This window comes from Pyrus communis, chromosome 1 (assembly GCF_963583255.1).
Source record: "Pyrus communis chromosome 1, drPyrComm1.1, whole genome shotgun sequence".
NCBI lineage: Eukaryota > Viridiplantae > Streptophyta > Magnoliopsida > Rosales > Rosaceae > Pyrus > Pyrus communis.
The window spans coordinates 34,161,744-34,175,429 of NC_084803.1; the positions used below are offsets into that span (position 1 = coordinate 34,161,744).

A 13,686-nucleotide genomic window follows, 5' to 3' on the forward strand; every position below is an offset into this window, starting at 1 on the left:
TATTCAAATATTCATGTTGTAATGTTAAGTGTTAGAAACTTAAATTGGGTTGATACCCCCATGAGATTTCCCATCATCTATATTAACTGACCTAATCAAGGTTCTACCTCACATTTAATTATAGTGTTCCAGTGTTAAAAAAAACAAATGATGGGTTCAAAACAAAAATTTCCCATCTTAGAACTACACTAGCACAGGTATCCGCGCGATGCTGTGGGGTTTAAAAGCGAGTATAAAACATACAAAAGTTCTATATGTATGTACAGCCATCTTAGGTGTTCAACGGTGGAGTTTACAACCCTATGTACACAAATTTCCATGAAATCAATTGAAAAACTTGACAGTTGCATTGCTATTGCTCTAGTGCTTTGCATTTAGTGCTATCTACTTATACGAAGAAAAAAAATTAGCATTTGCTATATATTTTCTTTAAAATTTTAGGCATGATTAACATTCACATTTTCAACAATATATAGGTTGCCCACATACACGTACTAAGGGCACAAACGATCAAGTGGAATTACATGACATTCACAATGCTCTTGTCTGATACAATCTGGTCTCAACCAAAATCTAGTATCATTTACATGAAAGGAAAAAAGGTGTAGTAGTAATATACCCATAAATCATAATATGATGCAAGAAGCCTTGCCTTTCTCAGCACCAAGTTTCGGCCCTCGGATAATCATGTCAGCATCCACAATCACAACCCCATTAACATTCTCAGCATCTACTGTGCTTAAGCCAGTGCACAACTCCAACTGGTTTGTTAATTGCAGGGTACCTGCAAAATTAGCATCTTAATTAAAACTTAATCGTGAAAGCAAAGTCCTTCCATTTAAATCAAATCCATCAAATTAAATGAACAACTAATTCCAACCCAGAATTCAAAATTCAAACTTTATATCAAATTAAGGAAAAAAAATAAAAATTTAAGCTCACGTCAGTTGCCAGTTTTTGGGTACCTACTCATGGAAGTAACCCCAAAAATGGGAGCCAAATGCATCCTTTTGTACTTCTTATTGTCTCCTCATCTTCCTATTTGTAAAGTCCATAAAGCTCGAATCAGAATTCCTTCAATATATTTCCAGATTTTGCAATTCGAATGGACACGTTTTTTTAATGAACATACCAAGATATTAGTAGTGGACATAGATGATTAAAATCAGTAATAAAAACTAAATAAAAGCAAGAAAGACAAAATTTGATGATTGATAAGACTTACAAATTCCCATCTTTACGACCTCAACCCAGATCACCTTCTCGAGTGTTGAAGGTACAGTGATCCAACACCTGTTTTTATCAAATTCAACAAACAAAACCATCAACAAAAACATTTTAAATTTAAAAATAAATTAAAAGAAAGGAAAATTTGAATTTCTAGAGACGGAGAGAGATTGAACCTGGAAAGTCTCGTGGTAGGTGTTAAGGTGGCGGTTGAGACGACGAATCGAGCTGGGCGAGAAGAGATTTTTCAGTGTGATCGGTACATGAAGTGGTACACCACGTGTCATTATAGAAATAGTGGGATATATATGCTAAAAAATTAATAACTTAAAAAATAAAATTTCCCACCACTTCTATTGAAACACATGATGTACCACTTGTGTACCCGTCACAATTAAAAATTTCTTCGGATGAGGTGAGCTATGGAGACAGCAAGAGGAAGGTCGCGGTGGTGACAGCAAGGTGTGCGAGGTTTACGTCAAGAAGAGACATCGTCGCACGAGGTGGGGGAGGTTGGGTAGAGTTTAGGGAGCTCTCTGTTGCCATGTTGGATTACAATTTTTTTTTTTTTTTTTTTGGCAATCCAACATGCTAGATTGTGCCATGTGGGCACAATGGCTATATGCCAATTTTTCTGATTTTTTCCTTTTTTTTTTTTTTTTTGGAAAATTTTAACCCTAAAATTTTTAACAAAATCTGGATCGTGGGATGATATAGCAATTATAAATCTAATAGACCAAATCATGCCACATGTCATAGCCGTCAGAACTGAATTAAAAAAAAAAAAAATTGGTGGAAATCCAACGTTTAAGATATTTTAAGATTAGAAATCTAATGGTCCACGTCGCCCTAGATCTCTTTGAGCGTAGTGCGCTACAACACGAGCCCCACATTACTTTTTTGTCCCCCCATGTGTCCGTCATGCGCACGTGTATTGCATGCTTTTGACACCAAATAAAATTAAAAATGTGACTGACGTGATGCTGACGTTAGATAGGGGCACCTCTTAGGGGCACCCGAACAAGGGGTGGGGCACGAATTGCCTGATTGTCCGGTCCGGCGGGCTTGGGTCCACTCAATTGCCCGACTTTATCATGGGCTGGAGCTGTTTTGATAGAGTTTGGGCAATACGCGATTTGTAAGCCTAGGCTGATCAGTTTAGCGGTCAGTAAATGTCAGGCCCACAACTTATAAAATGAACCATAAGTAGCCCGAAAGCGCCAATATGCGGAAATTTGAAATTTCCAGTGCTTCCCTCACCATCTCTGCTGTGTGGTGTGGGTTCAGGTGCCTCTCACTCCGCTCCTACTCATGGATACCAAAATCCCAATTTCAAACCGCAAAACCCAAATCCCCAGTTGAATGATTTCCCCCCATTTCCTTCTTCTTTTCGAATTCGCTTTTTTCCCTCCTCCCTCCCTCCATAGAAATGCCGCTTAGACGCCGCCATGGACGGGGAGGCTAACCTTCCAGTCCGACCCGCTTCGGCGAGGAATTTGATCCGTCCGGTCAACCTGGATTCCACATCGTCATCGTCTTCGTCGTTCTCGTCCTCCTCCCCGCCGAACTTTCTCCGGAATGTCCAGGCGGCCTTCAAGCGACACCGCCCTCTCGGTACCTCTCTCTTCCTTTATTAATCTCAAAGAAGTAATTTAGGGTTTCATTTGTGTTTTTTTTCTTAAATTTTTGGGTGAAATTGGGAATTCGATATTTTGGCTTTTCTCGTTAGGGTTCTATATTTTCTTGATAAAAACAAAGTTTGAAATTTTGGTAAATTTTTTGTGGTAAAGCATCTGTCTTTGAAAGTGAGCTGATGAGATTTGGTTCTACTGACCCTTGTATGCTTTGTGATTATGTCAAAAAAAGCCGGCGGACCATTTGTTTCAATTTGGGGACTTGGGGTTAAAACTTTGATGTTTAAAGAAATTCAAAACATGTATTTCTATGATTAAGATTAGATTTTTTGAATTACCTTGTTAGTTCTTCAAATGCAATGAGTGAATGTACCCTTAAAAATTCTCCAAGTGCTGATTTCGAGAAATATTTAGGAGTAATGCAGTCAAATAGCATAAGACCTCGGCGTATGGTGCTCCCCCAGCGAAGCGTATCCAAAAGTGCGGATTCAAGTGTGGCTCCTCTCATTGAATCAAAGCAGTTGAGAGATGCAGCTTCAATGAGTCAGGGTAATACTGCAAAGGATTCAATTGCGCAGCCAAACAACATGAAGGAAACTCAAGAAGATGCATCTATTACACCATTTTCCACTTCAGGCGTTAGCACCCAAACCTTTGATGAACGATTAAATCCATTTGATGCGCAAATAGATCAAGCCAAAATTGGCGTTAGTGGTAAAGACAATAACTTGATGTCTCCCTTGCACTTGGAGTCCCAACAGATTGATGGTAAAAAAAAGGTCCAATTTTCAACTGGAAGCGTTCCCATTCCCCAGGGTAATTATTCTTTCTCCTGAATCTGCTGGTTTTGATTTCTGTGCTTTGGTGCTTTTTAGGCGTCTTTGTTTGTGACATTGTACCATTTATTGCTAATATTCCATAGAATATCAAAAACAATTTCGAATTTCGAATTTGTCGCTTAACATGCAGGGGCCGATGATCATATGGCCACTGAAATGGAGTTATCATCTTACATGCGTTCGCTTGCGTTAACAGAAATGGAGTGGATTTCCGGCAGTCAAGTGGATAGATCAGCTGTCATCAATCTTGACTCAAAGCATCAGAATATTCAGAACATGGAATCCGATGTCTGTTTGAAATCTGATGGTGGAATTTCTTCTTCATTGGCAAAGAGAACAACTGCCATTCAGGACCAGTTGCATCAGTTTAGGAACTTCTTAAGCCAGCCTGCAACTCAATCCTCAGTTGTCGGGCCATCTTGTGCTACAACAACGTCTGTCCATGCTACTTCAGCACCCATGCTTAGTACAACAACTTATTGTTCTCATTTTCATAGTGGTCCTCATGTGGCAGTCGATCCTCAACCAGTAACTCAAGGGAATATGATGCATCCAGCAAAAGCTTCTTTAAAAGTCACCAGTGGAATGTCACCTGCCCAGGTAGCTGTTGCAGACCAAAGTTGTAACTCTGCAATTGATACCCAAATGCAAGTTAAGGAGTATGAACTCTCTAAGGATCCAATTGGCTGCATGTCAAAGGAAAGTAAGATTACAGAACGTCATTCTCTTCTTGATGACAAGTCAACTGAAGGGAAAGGGCTTGCATGTGATGTTACGAATCCACCATCACAGGTTCCTTTGCCCCAAAATTCATGTGCCGATATGAAGTCAGAGCCTTCTAAATCAGAGAAGCAACAAAAGGCTGCAAGTAGTAAAGGTGCACCAGCCCCTCGTAAAAGGAATTATGATCCGGAATTGTTTTTTAAAGTCAACGGGAAGCTCTATCAAAGGCTCGGAAAAATAGGTAGTGGAGGGAGCAGTGAGGTCCACAAAGTCATATCATCAGACTGTACAATCTATGCACTTAAGAAAATCAAGTTGAAAGGGCGTGATTACGCCACTGCTTTTGGCTTTTGTCAAGAAATTGAGTATTTGAATAGGCTGAAGGGAAAAAACCACATCATACAGCTTATTGACTATGAGGTATTCACTCTCAACCTAAATTGTTCATACAATAACGTGCAGATCATTGCATCTACAGCATTGCTATATTATGTCTCTGTAATAGTATGCAATTCAAATTTTCAAATCCTGCAATTGAGATGAGACCTAAGATGGTAGTGAAGTCTTTTAAGTTTCAAATTAGAGCGTTGGCTGTAGAGTCTTGATCTCAAGATGGCCAAAATCATCTCAAGTCATAATGGATTTTCGAAGGAATATTTCATAATATAGCTCAACATAGCCAAGAGGAGCATCAGATGGCTAGAATGGTAGTTGATAAAGTGGCTTGATTAAAGTGAATGGCCCGAAGGAGATTGAGGTGGCATTGGAGTAGGCCAAGTTATATATAGGTGTCTAAAATAATTGAGAAAATGATTAACTATCTGCTCTCGACATCTAATACAATGAATTTTGTGTTGTGCATTCTTCTTAGAGCAAGTTATACCTGTGATATTGCTGGCCATTTTGCAATGTACAATGTATGTGATGGACAATTAGAAACCCAAATATATGTACCGACAAGTGGAAATCCTTTTGTAACAATTGTATTTCCTAATTTGATATTCCTATTGGTTTATTTATAATAATTTTAATATTTTATACAATAATATGGATGAAATTCACACAGAAGATGCCTATGTACATGGACACAGATTGAGGAGACATAGTTATTTTGATACTGAAGGTGCTGATATGGAAATCCTAAGACGATAGGACTCTTTGGAATGATCAATATTTATTTTTTATGGGTTTTCCATGTCTAAAAGTAGGATCTTTGCAGGCTGTATTATAATTCTGATTCCTTTTTTTGTATCAGGTGACAGATAAGGCTTTGCTCCATGAAGTCTTGAGTGGCTCCATGAATAATAAGGATGGCAGAGTCAAGGATGATGGGTATATATACATGGTACTTGAATATGGGGAAATTGATTTGGCTCACATGCTGTCTCAGCAGTGGAAGGAAATGGACGTCTCCAAAAAGACCATAGATGAGAATTGGCTACGATTCTACTGGCAGGTATATGTGCTAAGTACCTTGATTTATAGTTGGTATATTTTGCAGAGATTTTATTTATTCTTTTTGTATTCAAAATATAATTTTCTGAAGGTTCACTCGTTCTCAAGTAGTTGGATGATTAGGTAGTTACTCATGTTGTTTGGTTAGTGATATTCTTTGGGGCACTTGTTAGGTTTTTTTTATTGATAGGATCCATACAGGTGCTGTTGGGAATTGTCATAAGCACTCCAAAATTGTCACCCTACCCTCCTTCCTCTCTTATTTCTCACTAAGGAGTGCGGGATGACTTTGTTGGAGTACTAATAAGAGTTCCCTAATTTTAATATGAATTTGTTTATTTTTCCTTCTCAAATATTGGATTCTTTTTTTGGGTAACACTCTATAATGTTTTGCATAGAGGACTCAGACGCGTTGCCTCTATCTCTATGTAATGGTTATTTTCCCTAGTTACTACATTTGGCCATACTGGACTATGTTTGTCCTAACATGTGGTCAGCTTAAGGGAATTTAAGTACGGTTATTCAGTTGACCTCATTTAGAGTAGTGTATGGTTGTGCCTTGCATAGTGAAATTTTTAAGTAAAATGCTAGTAAACTGACAATGGACTCACCCGATTTTTGTTATACTTCACAAAGACCCATCAAGGTATAGCTTTCTACCACTAGTTGTGTTTTCTCTAAAGTTTTATGAATTGCTTTTCTAACTTTATCACTGCATTTGCGGAAAGGTCTGGGGTATAATTTTGTGCATGTACCTTTAATTATCATGTGGAACAAATTAATTTTGGTGATCCTTCTGAGTATGTAAAAGCTGAACTGATCTTGTTGGAAAATGACAGCAAATTCTTCTAGCGGTTAACACTATACATGAGGAACGTATTGTGCACTCTGACTTGAAGCCAGCCAACTTCCTTCTTGTCAAAGGCTCTCTAAAGCTAATTGATTTTGGGATTGCCAAAGCAATAATGAGTGATACAACGAACATCCAGAGGGATTCTCAGGTGATTATCACTTAGGCTCCCCCCTCCCTCTTCTTTTTGGGAACTTCAATCTGCTATATTTGGACATACCCATTGAGTATAATGCATATCCTATTTTTCTTGTTCCCTTGTTTAGAAAACATGTATTTGCAACATCTAGAAGGGGTTTCTCACTTCGTTTTGTAATGGTAAATTGCATTTGTGATCACATGTTTAATGTAGCTCTTAGTATCTGCAATGTAAGCTGGGAGGCTGTACGATTCTCTGTTCTAGCGAATATGGCTCCTTAATATATCATAACCAGACTGCTGAAGCGTGTTGGAGGTTATGGGATACCTCTTGTCTGTACTTTTGCTTAGTTCTTCTGTATGCTACTCATGCAGGTGGGTACACTTAGCTACATGTCTCCAGAAGCGTTCATGTGCAACGAGAGTGATGCAGATGGAAACACTATCAAGTGTGGTCGGCCATCCGACATCTGGTCGCTCGGCTGCATCCTTTATCAGATGGTATATGGGAGGACACCATTTGCAGACTACAAGACCTTCTGGGCCAAGTTCAAAGTTATAACTGATCCCAACCATGAAATCACATACGAACCAGTCTCAAACCCCTGGCTTATGGACCTCATGAAAAAGTGCCTCGCATGGGACCGCAACGAAAGGTGGAGGATACCTCAGCTACTCCAACACCCTTTCATTGTTCCCCCGGTTCCACAGCAGCCATCTTCGCCTTGCGAGGAAAACTGTAAACTGCTTCAACTTATTTCCCAAACCTGTGCTGACGATCGTGAGGCTTCCAAGCTATGCTGTCAGATGCAGCAACTGCTTAAGGACCCCGTCACATCAATAGGGTCTCAGTTAGTATCGTCACGAGACCTACAATGTAAATTGCTCTCCCAAATGACAAAACTTTGCCTTCAGCTCCAGGAACATTTAGCAAACTCAGAGGGATAAAAGGTGAAGTTGCAAGCAATATCATCACTCACAGTATCAGCTCCCATTTGTTGAGAAACTGGTATCCACTTTTGTCAGCTGATTCTTAGGGGAGAAACTCACTTGTAACCAAAGACAACACTATATGCGGCAAGCATCTCCTGTTGGACGGGTGGTGCACTTTTTGAACACGTGGCAAACATTTATTGAATGAGTGATGCCACTAAGACTTTATCTTGGTTGCAAGAGAGAATCTTTCGATTTGTAGGCCCCTAGGGGAATCATATGCTTTGGATACCATAATTCTCTTCTGCTCTTTGTAATGCTGTGTAATATTCCTTGTGTGTTTATATTGTTTTGTTAAATATAAAAAGAAAATATGGTGAGAGTGATTGGCGTGGATGTTCATCATTTTGCCCTGTATGTAAACTACATGAACAATGTGGTTCATGAACTATCTGTGTTTTTTGTTAGACAAAAATAACAATTACGTAGAAAAACCCTAGAGCAAGAAGATTATCTGTATTGGGTAACTTATTTTTATTTTATTTTTCCTTCTTTTGAGTTTTACCTTTTTATGATTGCTTGAACGTGCTCGTACTTGGTAATGATAGTATCGAGAGTAAATAGATTGTGTCTAAAATTTATTAACTTCTAATCGAATGACTGCCTCGAGTGGGGAACTGGCTCGATTTGCTTCTTTTCTGTGCCTTCAGCATTAAACGGACTTAACAATTTTCTTATCCAAGGAATTAAACCACGATGAAACTTCTTTAAACACGCAGGAAAATTCTTTCTTGACGGGCAATACAAAAGTTCAAGTGCGACCACCGGGTGCATAGTTGCTCACCACTTTCAGGTGATGGCAATACTCCCCACCCTATTCATCGCCCTTGAATAAGTTTAAATTTTGAGATTTGTGTCCATCCACTACACAGATCTCGAAATTTTAAACTCATCTAACGGTGATAAATAGAGTAACGGGCATCACCATACTCGCTTCTATAAGAAAAGAGAATTGTTTAATCGTGCACTATAAACTTTCTAAATTTAAAAAGAAAAATTTGTCTGGAGTGCACGAGTAGGGTGGTGTGCACAAATCCAGAAACGAGTAAGCAAGTTTACAGGAAGCACAGCAGATGTCTTCTACTCTTCTGATGAAAGTTTATAAGAAGCTTCAGCGCGTGCTTCCTCCAGCCTCATCAATAGGTCCTTCATGAAAGGTGTGCTTGTCCCATGAGTAATCCGCAGTATATCTACCGCCTTGGTCAGGGATTTGACAGTGTTCTCCGTGTCTCCTAGTAACCTGTATGCAAGAAATTAGTTTGTTCAGAGATTCACCAGAGAACTGTTACCACAAGTCAAGCTAAAATACTAACCATTCGAGCTTCCCGCATGTATAATATTGCAATCCAAGCAAAGGATGACAACCAAGATATACTCCTGCAGTGAAAGGGAGTAAAACTCGACATTAACAGCAGTATTATCTGAAAGCAACAGTGTTACTTGAATTTCATTTACGAAGAATCAAACATTTAGTTCAAGAGCATATGGACCGCTACAGACAGATTCAACAATATTTCTGATCCACTTTCCTGAAATTTGTTTACGAGGTAAGTAGAGTTAAATTTTAAGTCCTTATGCTGCCTCATAAAAGACAATGCAATGAATTCAAATAAAGCAAAAGCGACTAAATATAAACTTCAAACTTGTACACAAAGCCTTGTAGGTTAGAGGTCATCTCTCACAAGTGGAGCACACACTGGCCTCAGTTGACTCAATCCACAATATTCTAACACCTTTCCCTTTCTTCCACCGAAACTTCAATTTATTTTCGATGCACTTTATAGATATGCCCCTTGTCGAGCAACGAGAACAAAAGTAATAGTAATTTTTTATCTAAAATGCACTACTTAAAACCTACGGCACCAACTTGAACGGCCAAAAGTTAAGGGGAAAAGTACAGAAATTATACATCTCAATTGTGGAATCAAGTATGAACAACATAAACTTATAAACGATAAAAGAAATTGAAAAATTGAAGCAAGACATACTTTGATACACTGGAATGGTCAATCTGCAATATGCTAAAGCTTCATTCCAGTCTTCCAGCTCCATCGAAATCTGAAGACAATATGATTTCATTAAAGCAAATGCATCAGGAAGTCACTGCATGCTACCTTACAGTGTTGACGTTCTTGTGAAATTTGAATAACCACAATTTACTACTACTTAATTGAGTGTCCAAAATCATTGATCTCAAAATATTTTAACTCTTAAAAATACAATGAACAGGGCCATCAAACCAAAAATAAGGAAATATTTTCAATGCTATGCAAAACAGATACCTTTAAAAGCTTCTCCCAAGTTTGCATCAAAGAGATTGAAAACGGATGATACAGTTTCTTCTGCAGTGTCTCAATTGCCTTATGCCCAGATATAGCTTCCTGGTAATCTAAATATAGTCAACAGTATCAACTATCAATACATGGTGATGAGATCTTTCTGATGAAATTTGAGTTTAAAAATTAGAAGTCAGGAAATATTATAATAAAAATAACATCAGATTGCCAAAAAAATGCAAGCAATTCATAGCACAGAGAAAGAAGGATACCGCAAGAGGATGTAGATATAGGAGCCTTGTCTGACAAAGATTTTAGTTCACTTGCTATCTTCCTTATCTCTTCTTTGCTCCTAACAAGTCCACATTGCTGGCACACGAACCCATCACCATCTGTACATCCAAATTGCAAAAGACGATCCATATTTGCTTCAGCTAGCCGCCCAACTCTTATTTTCATTTAAATTCACCCAACCAATTTTACTACAGGTAATACCGTACCAGGTTGGCGAATCAAAAAGCCACTGCATCCCTTATCCTTGCATCGGTAACCTTCAAGACTGGCACTCTCTTGGATATCATCATACTGACCCTTCAATACAAAATTCAATTCCATCAGAAAAAGACAAGTTCTATATAACTCACAAGTAACATTCTCAAAAATAAGTATTGAAATAAGGAATAGTCACAAGTACCACTTTAATGCAGCGGGGACATGTACAAGTGAAATGGTATTGTTCTTTAAGTGCCTTCTGCCGAGTCATAGTGCTTCCAGCAGTTTCTATGTAACTTATCAACACCTTAAGAACAAAAGAGAAGACTTTAGACTTGACATGCAGTCAAAGATTATGCAGTAACAGGATGCCAAGCAACTTTACTTCACGGAAATGGAAGACACAAAACATCTTCAGTGTAGGTTCAAAACATGTTACAGAATCTATATAACTATATGCAATGATGGAAAAGAAACTGTTAAATATTGGTCAATGATAAAGTTTCTCATTCATTCTGTTAAAACACTTCAAGGGATTGCCAAAGAAGAAGCCCCCTTACTCTAGGTTGATGAAGGGCGAATCAGCTCTCCTTCAATGTAATATACAATTATGCGAGCAGTCAGGCCTACTATTTATTGCGTTATGATGAAGAATACATCTCAAAAGTTCCAACACATAGACCCTTTAAACCACAATGACCAAAAATATACAGAAGAATTCACTACCTCAGCACCTTTGGGTATATACTGCACAGCACGTACAACAGCAGATCGTCCCTCGAATAACAAAACAGAATTGGGCAGGCAGCTACAGCAGTAGAACCATTTAGCCAAAGTACAGCAAGAGAGTAAAACTAAAAGCACATCAATCCACTAAAACAGTTACCTGTGGTTAATAATGGAGACGACAGGATATAGCCCAGTGCCCAGGGGTCTCAATTCACTGTCACAAATTGTGTGTGCATTGCATGCAAGCTGCATGGATTGAGGAGAATCAAGTTTCAGATAGATTTCACTCAAATATAAATCGCCCAAGTGGAGACGAACTGTGTGCGTCTTTAGTTATATAAACAGTACATGGGTCTTTTACTAAAAGGATTTCTGGAAATCATGCAGACAAAAGCACAGCAATACAATTATACAAATTTATAGTTACTCCCACACCAGATGAACTTCGCATTGGTTGAGCTGGATACTCGCCAATTTGACGTTATAACTTAACTTCTCATTATTAAAACAGAATCTGAAATTGCTTATAAAGATCACCTTGGAAAAGTTTTCTGCAATCTCCTTTATATTAATATCGGGCCACTGAAGTATCAAGCTGACAAGGTTAGCCATCTGAGCATACAACACCAGCTGCTTCTCATCAATCTCTGACATGTCTTCATTAATCGAAAAGAAAAACAGAAAACAAGAGTTAAATAAAACAGTAAACAGATTCAAAAGAAACAAATCTTAATCGGAAAAAGCCGAAAAGGATACGAGCAACTAACGCCTCCACCAACTTATAGTTGTCCACAGCAGCAGAAGGAATGATCTGAAGCAAAAGATTAACAAGCATTAATCTATCAAACCCAAAAAAGAAATTAAAAATTAACAAAAACCCAAAACTAAAAATTGAATCTTTACCTTCTCAGCTTGCAATTTGGTACGGAGGTAGAGCTTGAGCATGAGACGAATCGACGGCGTGACGGCCATCCGTCTCTCCTTCTGAAGCTTCGAGAGAGCTTCACATTCCAGATGATGCAGCTTCCATTCAGACTTCTACAAATTACCAAAGCCCAAGACTTCAACGAACGCGACCAAAACTCCATGAGTGCAATGCAATCCCTAATCCGAAACCCTAGCGCTTACCTGGCATGAGCTGCAACAGTAGTATACAACCTGACAAGCCGAGCATTTCTTGAGATTACTCGATTGGAAGCAAGCGTCGCACCTGGATTCCGCCGGGGAGTTGTTCGGCACGCAAACGTACGGCTCCTGGAGGATTATCACTTCCCCTGCAGTTCAAAACCTCCATTGTTGATGTTCTGAAGCAGCAGAGCTAGAGAGAGAGAGAGGGAGGAGAGAGAGAGAGCACCTGGAGAGAAGTCTCTGGTGGTGAAGAGGGAGCGGCCTTTGTCCGGAAGATTCGAAACGGTTAAGCCACGATTTTCAAGAGCTCTCTGCAATTCTTCCATGAGCGCCGTTCTGTGTTTTGCTTGCTCTTCACCGCCGAACGCCGTCACTGGTGGTGAAGTTTGATAGAGCAAATGATTTATTTTCGGGTAAATTCGGGTTTGCCTCTGGATTTTTATGGTAAATTACAATTTAAGGAAAAAAAATCCATCATCCTAATCTGTGCAAATCATCTTCCTAGTCAATCTCTCCCCACCCAAGTAACTAAGCTAATCTCCAACTAAAATGGCTTAACATAAACCCGTCCATAATTACAGCATTGCAAAAAATTATTTTTTTAATGAACAATGTCAGGTCATATTATGTACTATTTCCAATTAAAAGGGCTAAACATAGTTCATCTCAATAATTTATTAGTTTTAATTTATACTTTAAAATTACTGGTAATTTAGTTAAACTACTGGTGGATTTTTTCAAATATAATCGTTGAATTTGAATTAATTATTGCAACTGAGGAGTGGAGTCCCATAAAGAGAGGACTACATTTGGCCATCCTGATGGCCCTTTGGCCAAATAGTAGTCTAGTGGGCTCCACATAATTATAGCATAACTATCTGTTTGAGATGAATTTTTTGATAAATCAGGCTATTTATATTATTATTTATTATTTATTTCAATATCATACGATGGTTAAAAAATCTATTAAGTTAGGCATTAAGTGATGATTAGTAATAGTAAGTTTCATCCTTCCTCACCCAGGTAACTAAAAGCAGTTCCATCGAAGGTGGAATAGCCTAGCACCCAATCAAAAAACCAAATTGGGGGTTTGTCAATCCACTCCAACCCACAAAACAGCCTGGCACCCAGCCCAAACCAGGCAAGAGACCAACCCATTTTTGACTGACCCAGGGACTGGCCTATTTGGCTGGCGCGTGCAG

At 38.7% G+C, this 13,686-nt stretch overlaps 2 protein-coding genes and 1 long non-coding RNA gene across 5 annotated transcripts; 1 reads left to right on the forward strand and 2 right to left on the reverse strand.

Annotated features, from left to right (window-relative positions):
- Positions 1-510: 510 nt before the first annotated feature.
- On the reverse strand, positions 511-1,113 carry LOC137709095 (uncharacterized). Its single transcript, XR_011064842.1, has 2 exons — positions 970-1,113; positions 511-784 (listed from the first exon to the last, which is right to left on the reverse strand). It is a non-coding gene; the product is annotated as an uncharacterized lncRNA (long non-coding RNA).
- Positions 1,114-2,482: 1,369 nt separating this feature from the next.
- Positions 2,483-8,177, forward strand: LOC137709103 (serine/threonine-protein kinase MPS1). The gene is made up of 6 exons (XM_068448233.1): positions 2,483-2,841; positions 3,276-3,677; positions 3,831-4,843; positions 5,679-5,879; positions 6,718-6,879; positions 7,242-8,177. The coding sequence occupies exons 1-6, from the start codon at positions 2,676-2,678 to the stop codon at positions 7,812-7,814; spliced, it is 2,517 nt and encodes an 838-aa protein (XP_068304334.1). The 5' UTR covers positions 2,483-2,675; the 3' UTR covers positions 7,815-8,177.
- A 424-nt stretch (positions 8,178-8,601) lies between these two features.
- On the reverse strand, positions 8,602-13,026 carry LOC137709111 (histone-lysine N-methyltransferase ASHR1). 3 transcript variants are annotated; one of them, XM_068448240.1, is made up of 14 exons: positions 12,711-13,026; positions 12,485-12,630; positions 12,260-12,391; positions 12,113-12,167; positions 11,894-12,012; positions 11,514-11,602; positions 11,354-11,435; positions 10,830-10,934; positions 10,636-10,726; positions 10,408-10,527; positions 10,142-10,248; positions 9,848-9,917; positions 9,173-9,236; positions 8,602-9,099 (listed from the first exon to the last, which is right to left on the reverse strand). In XM_068448240.1, exons 1-14 carry the CDS (start codon positions 12,808-12,810, stop codon positions 8,940-8,942), a joined length of 1,440 nt encoding a protein of 479 aa, XP_068304341.1. In that variant the 5' UTR covers positions 12,811-13,026; the 3' UTR covers positions 8,602-8,939. The 3 variants fall into 3 exon arrangements, with proteins under 3 accessions (XP_068304341.1, XP_068304346.1, XP_068304339.1); XM_068448245.1 differs by having other exon boundaries at positions 10,636-10,720; positions 12,260-12,394; positions 12,711-13,025; XM_068448238.1 differs by having other exon boundaries at positions 12,260-12,394; positions 12,711-13,024.
- Between the last annotated feature and the right edge of the window lie 660 nt (positions 13,027-13,686).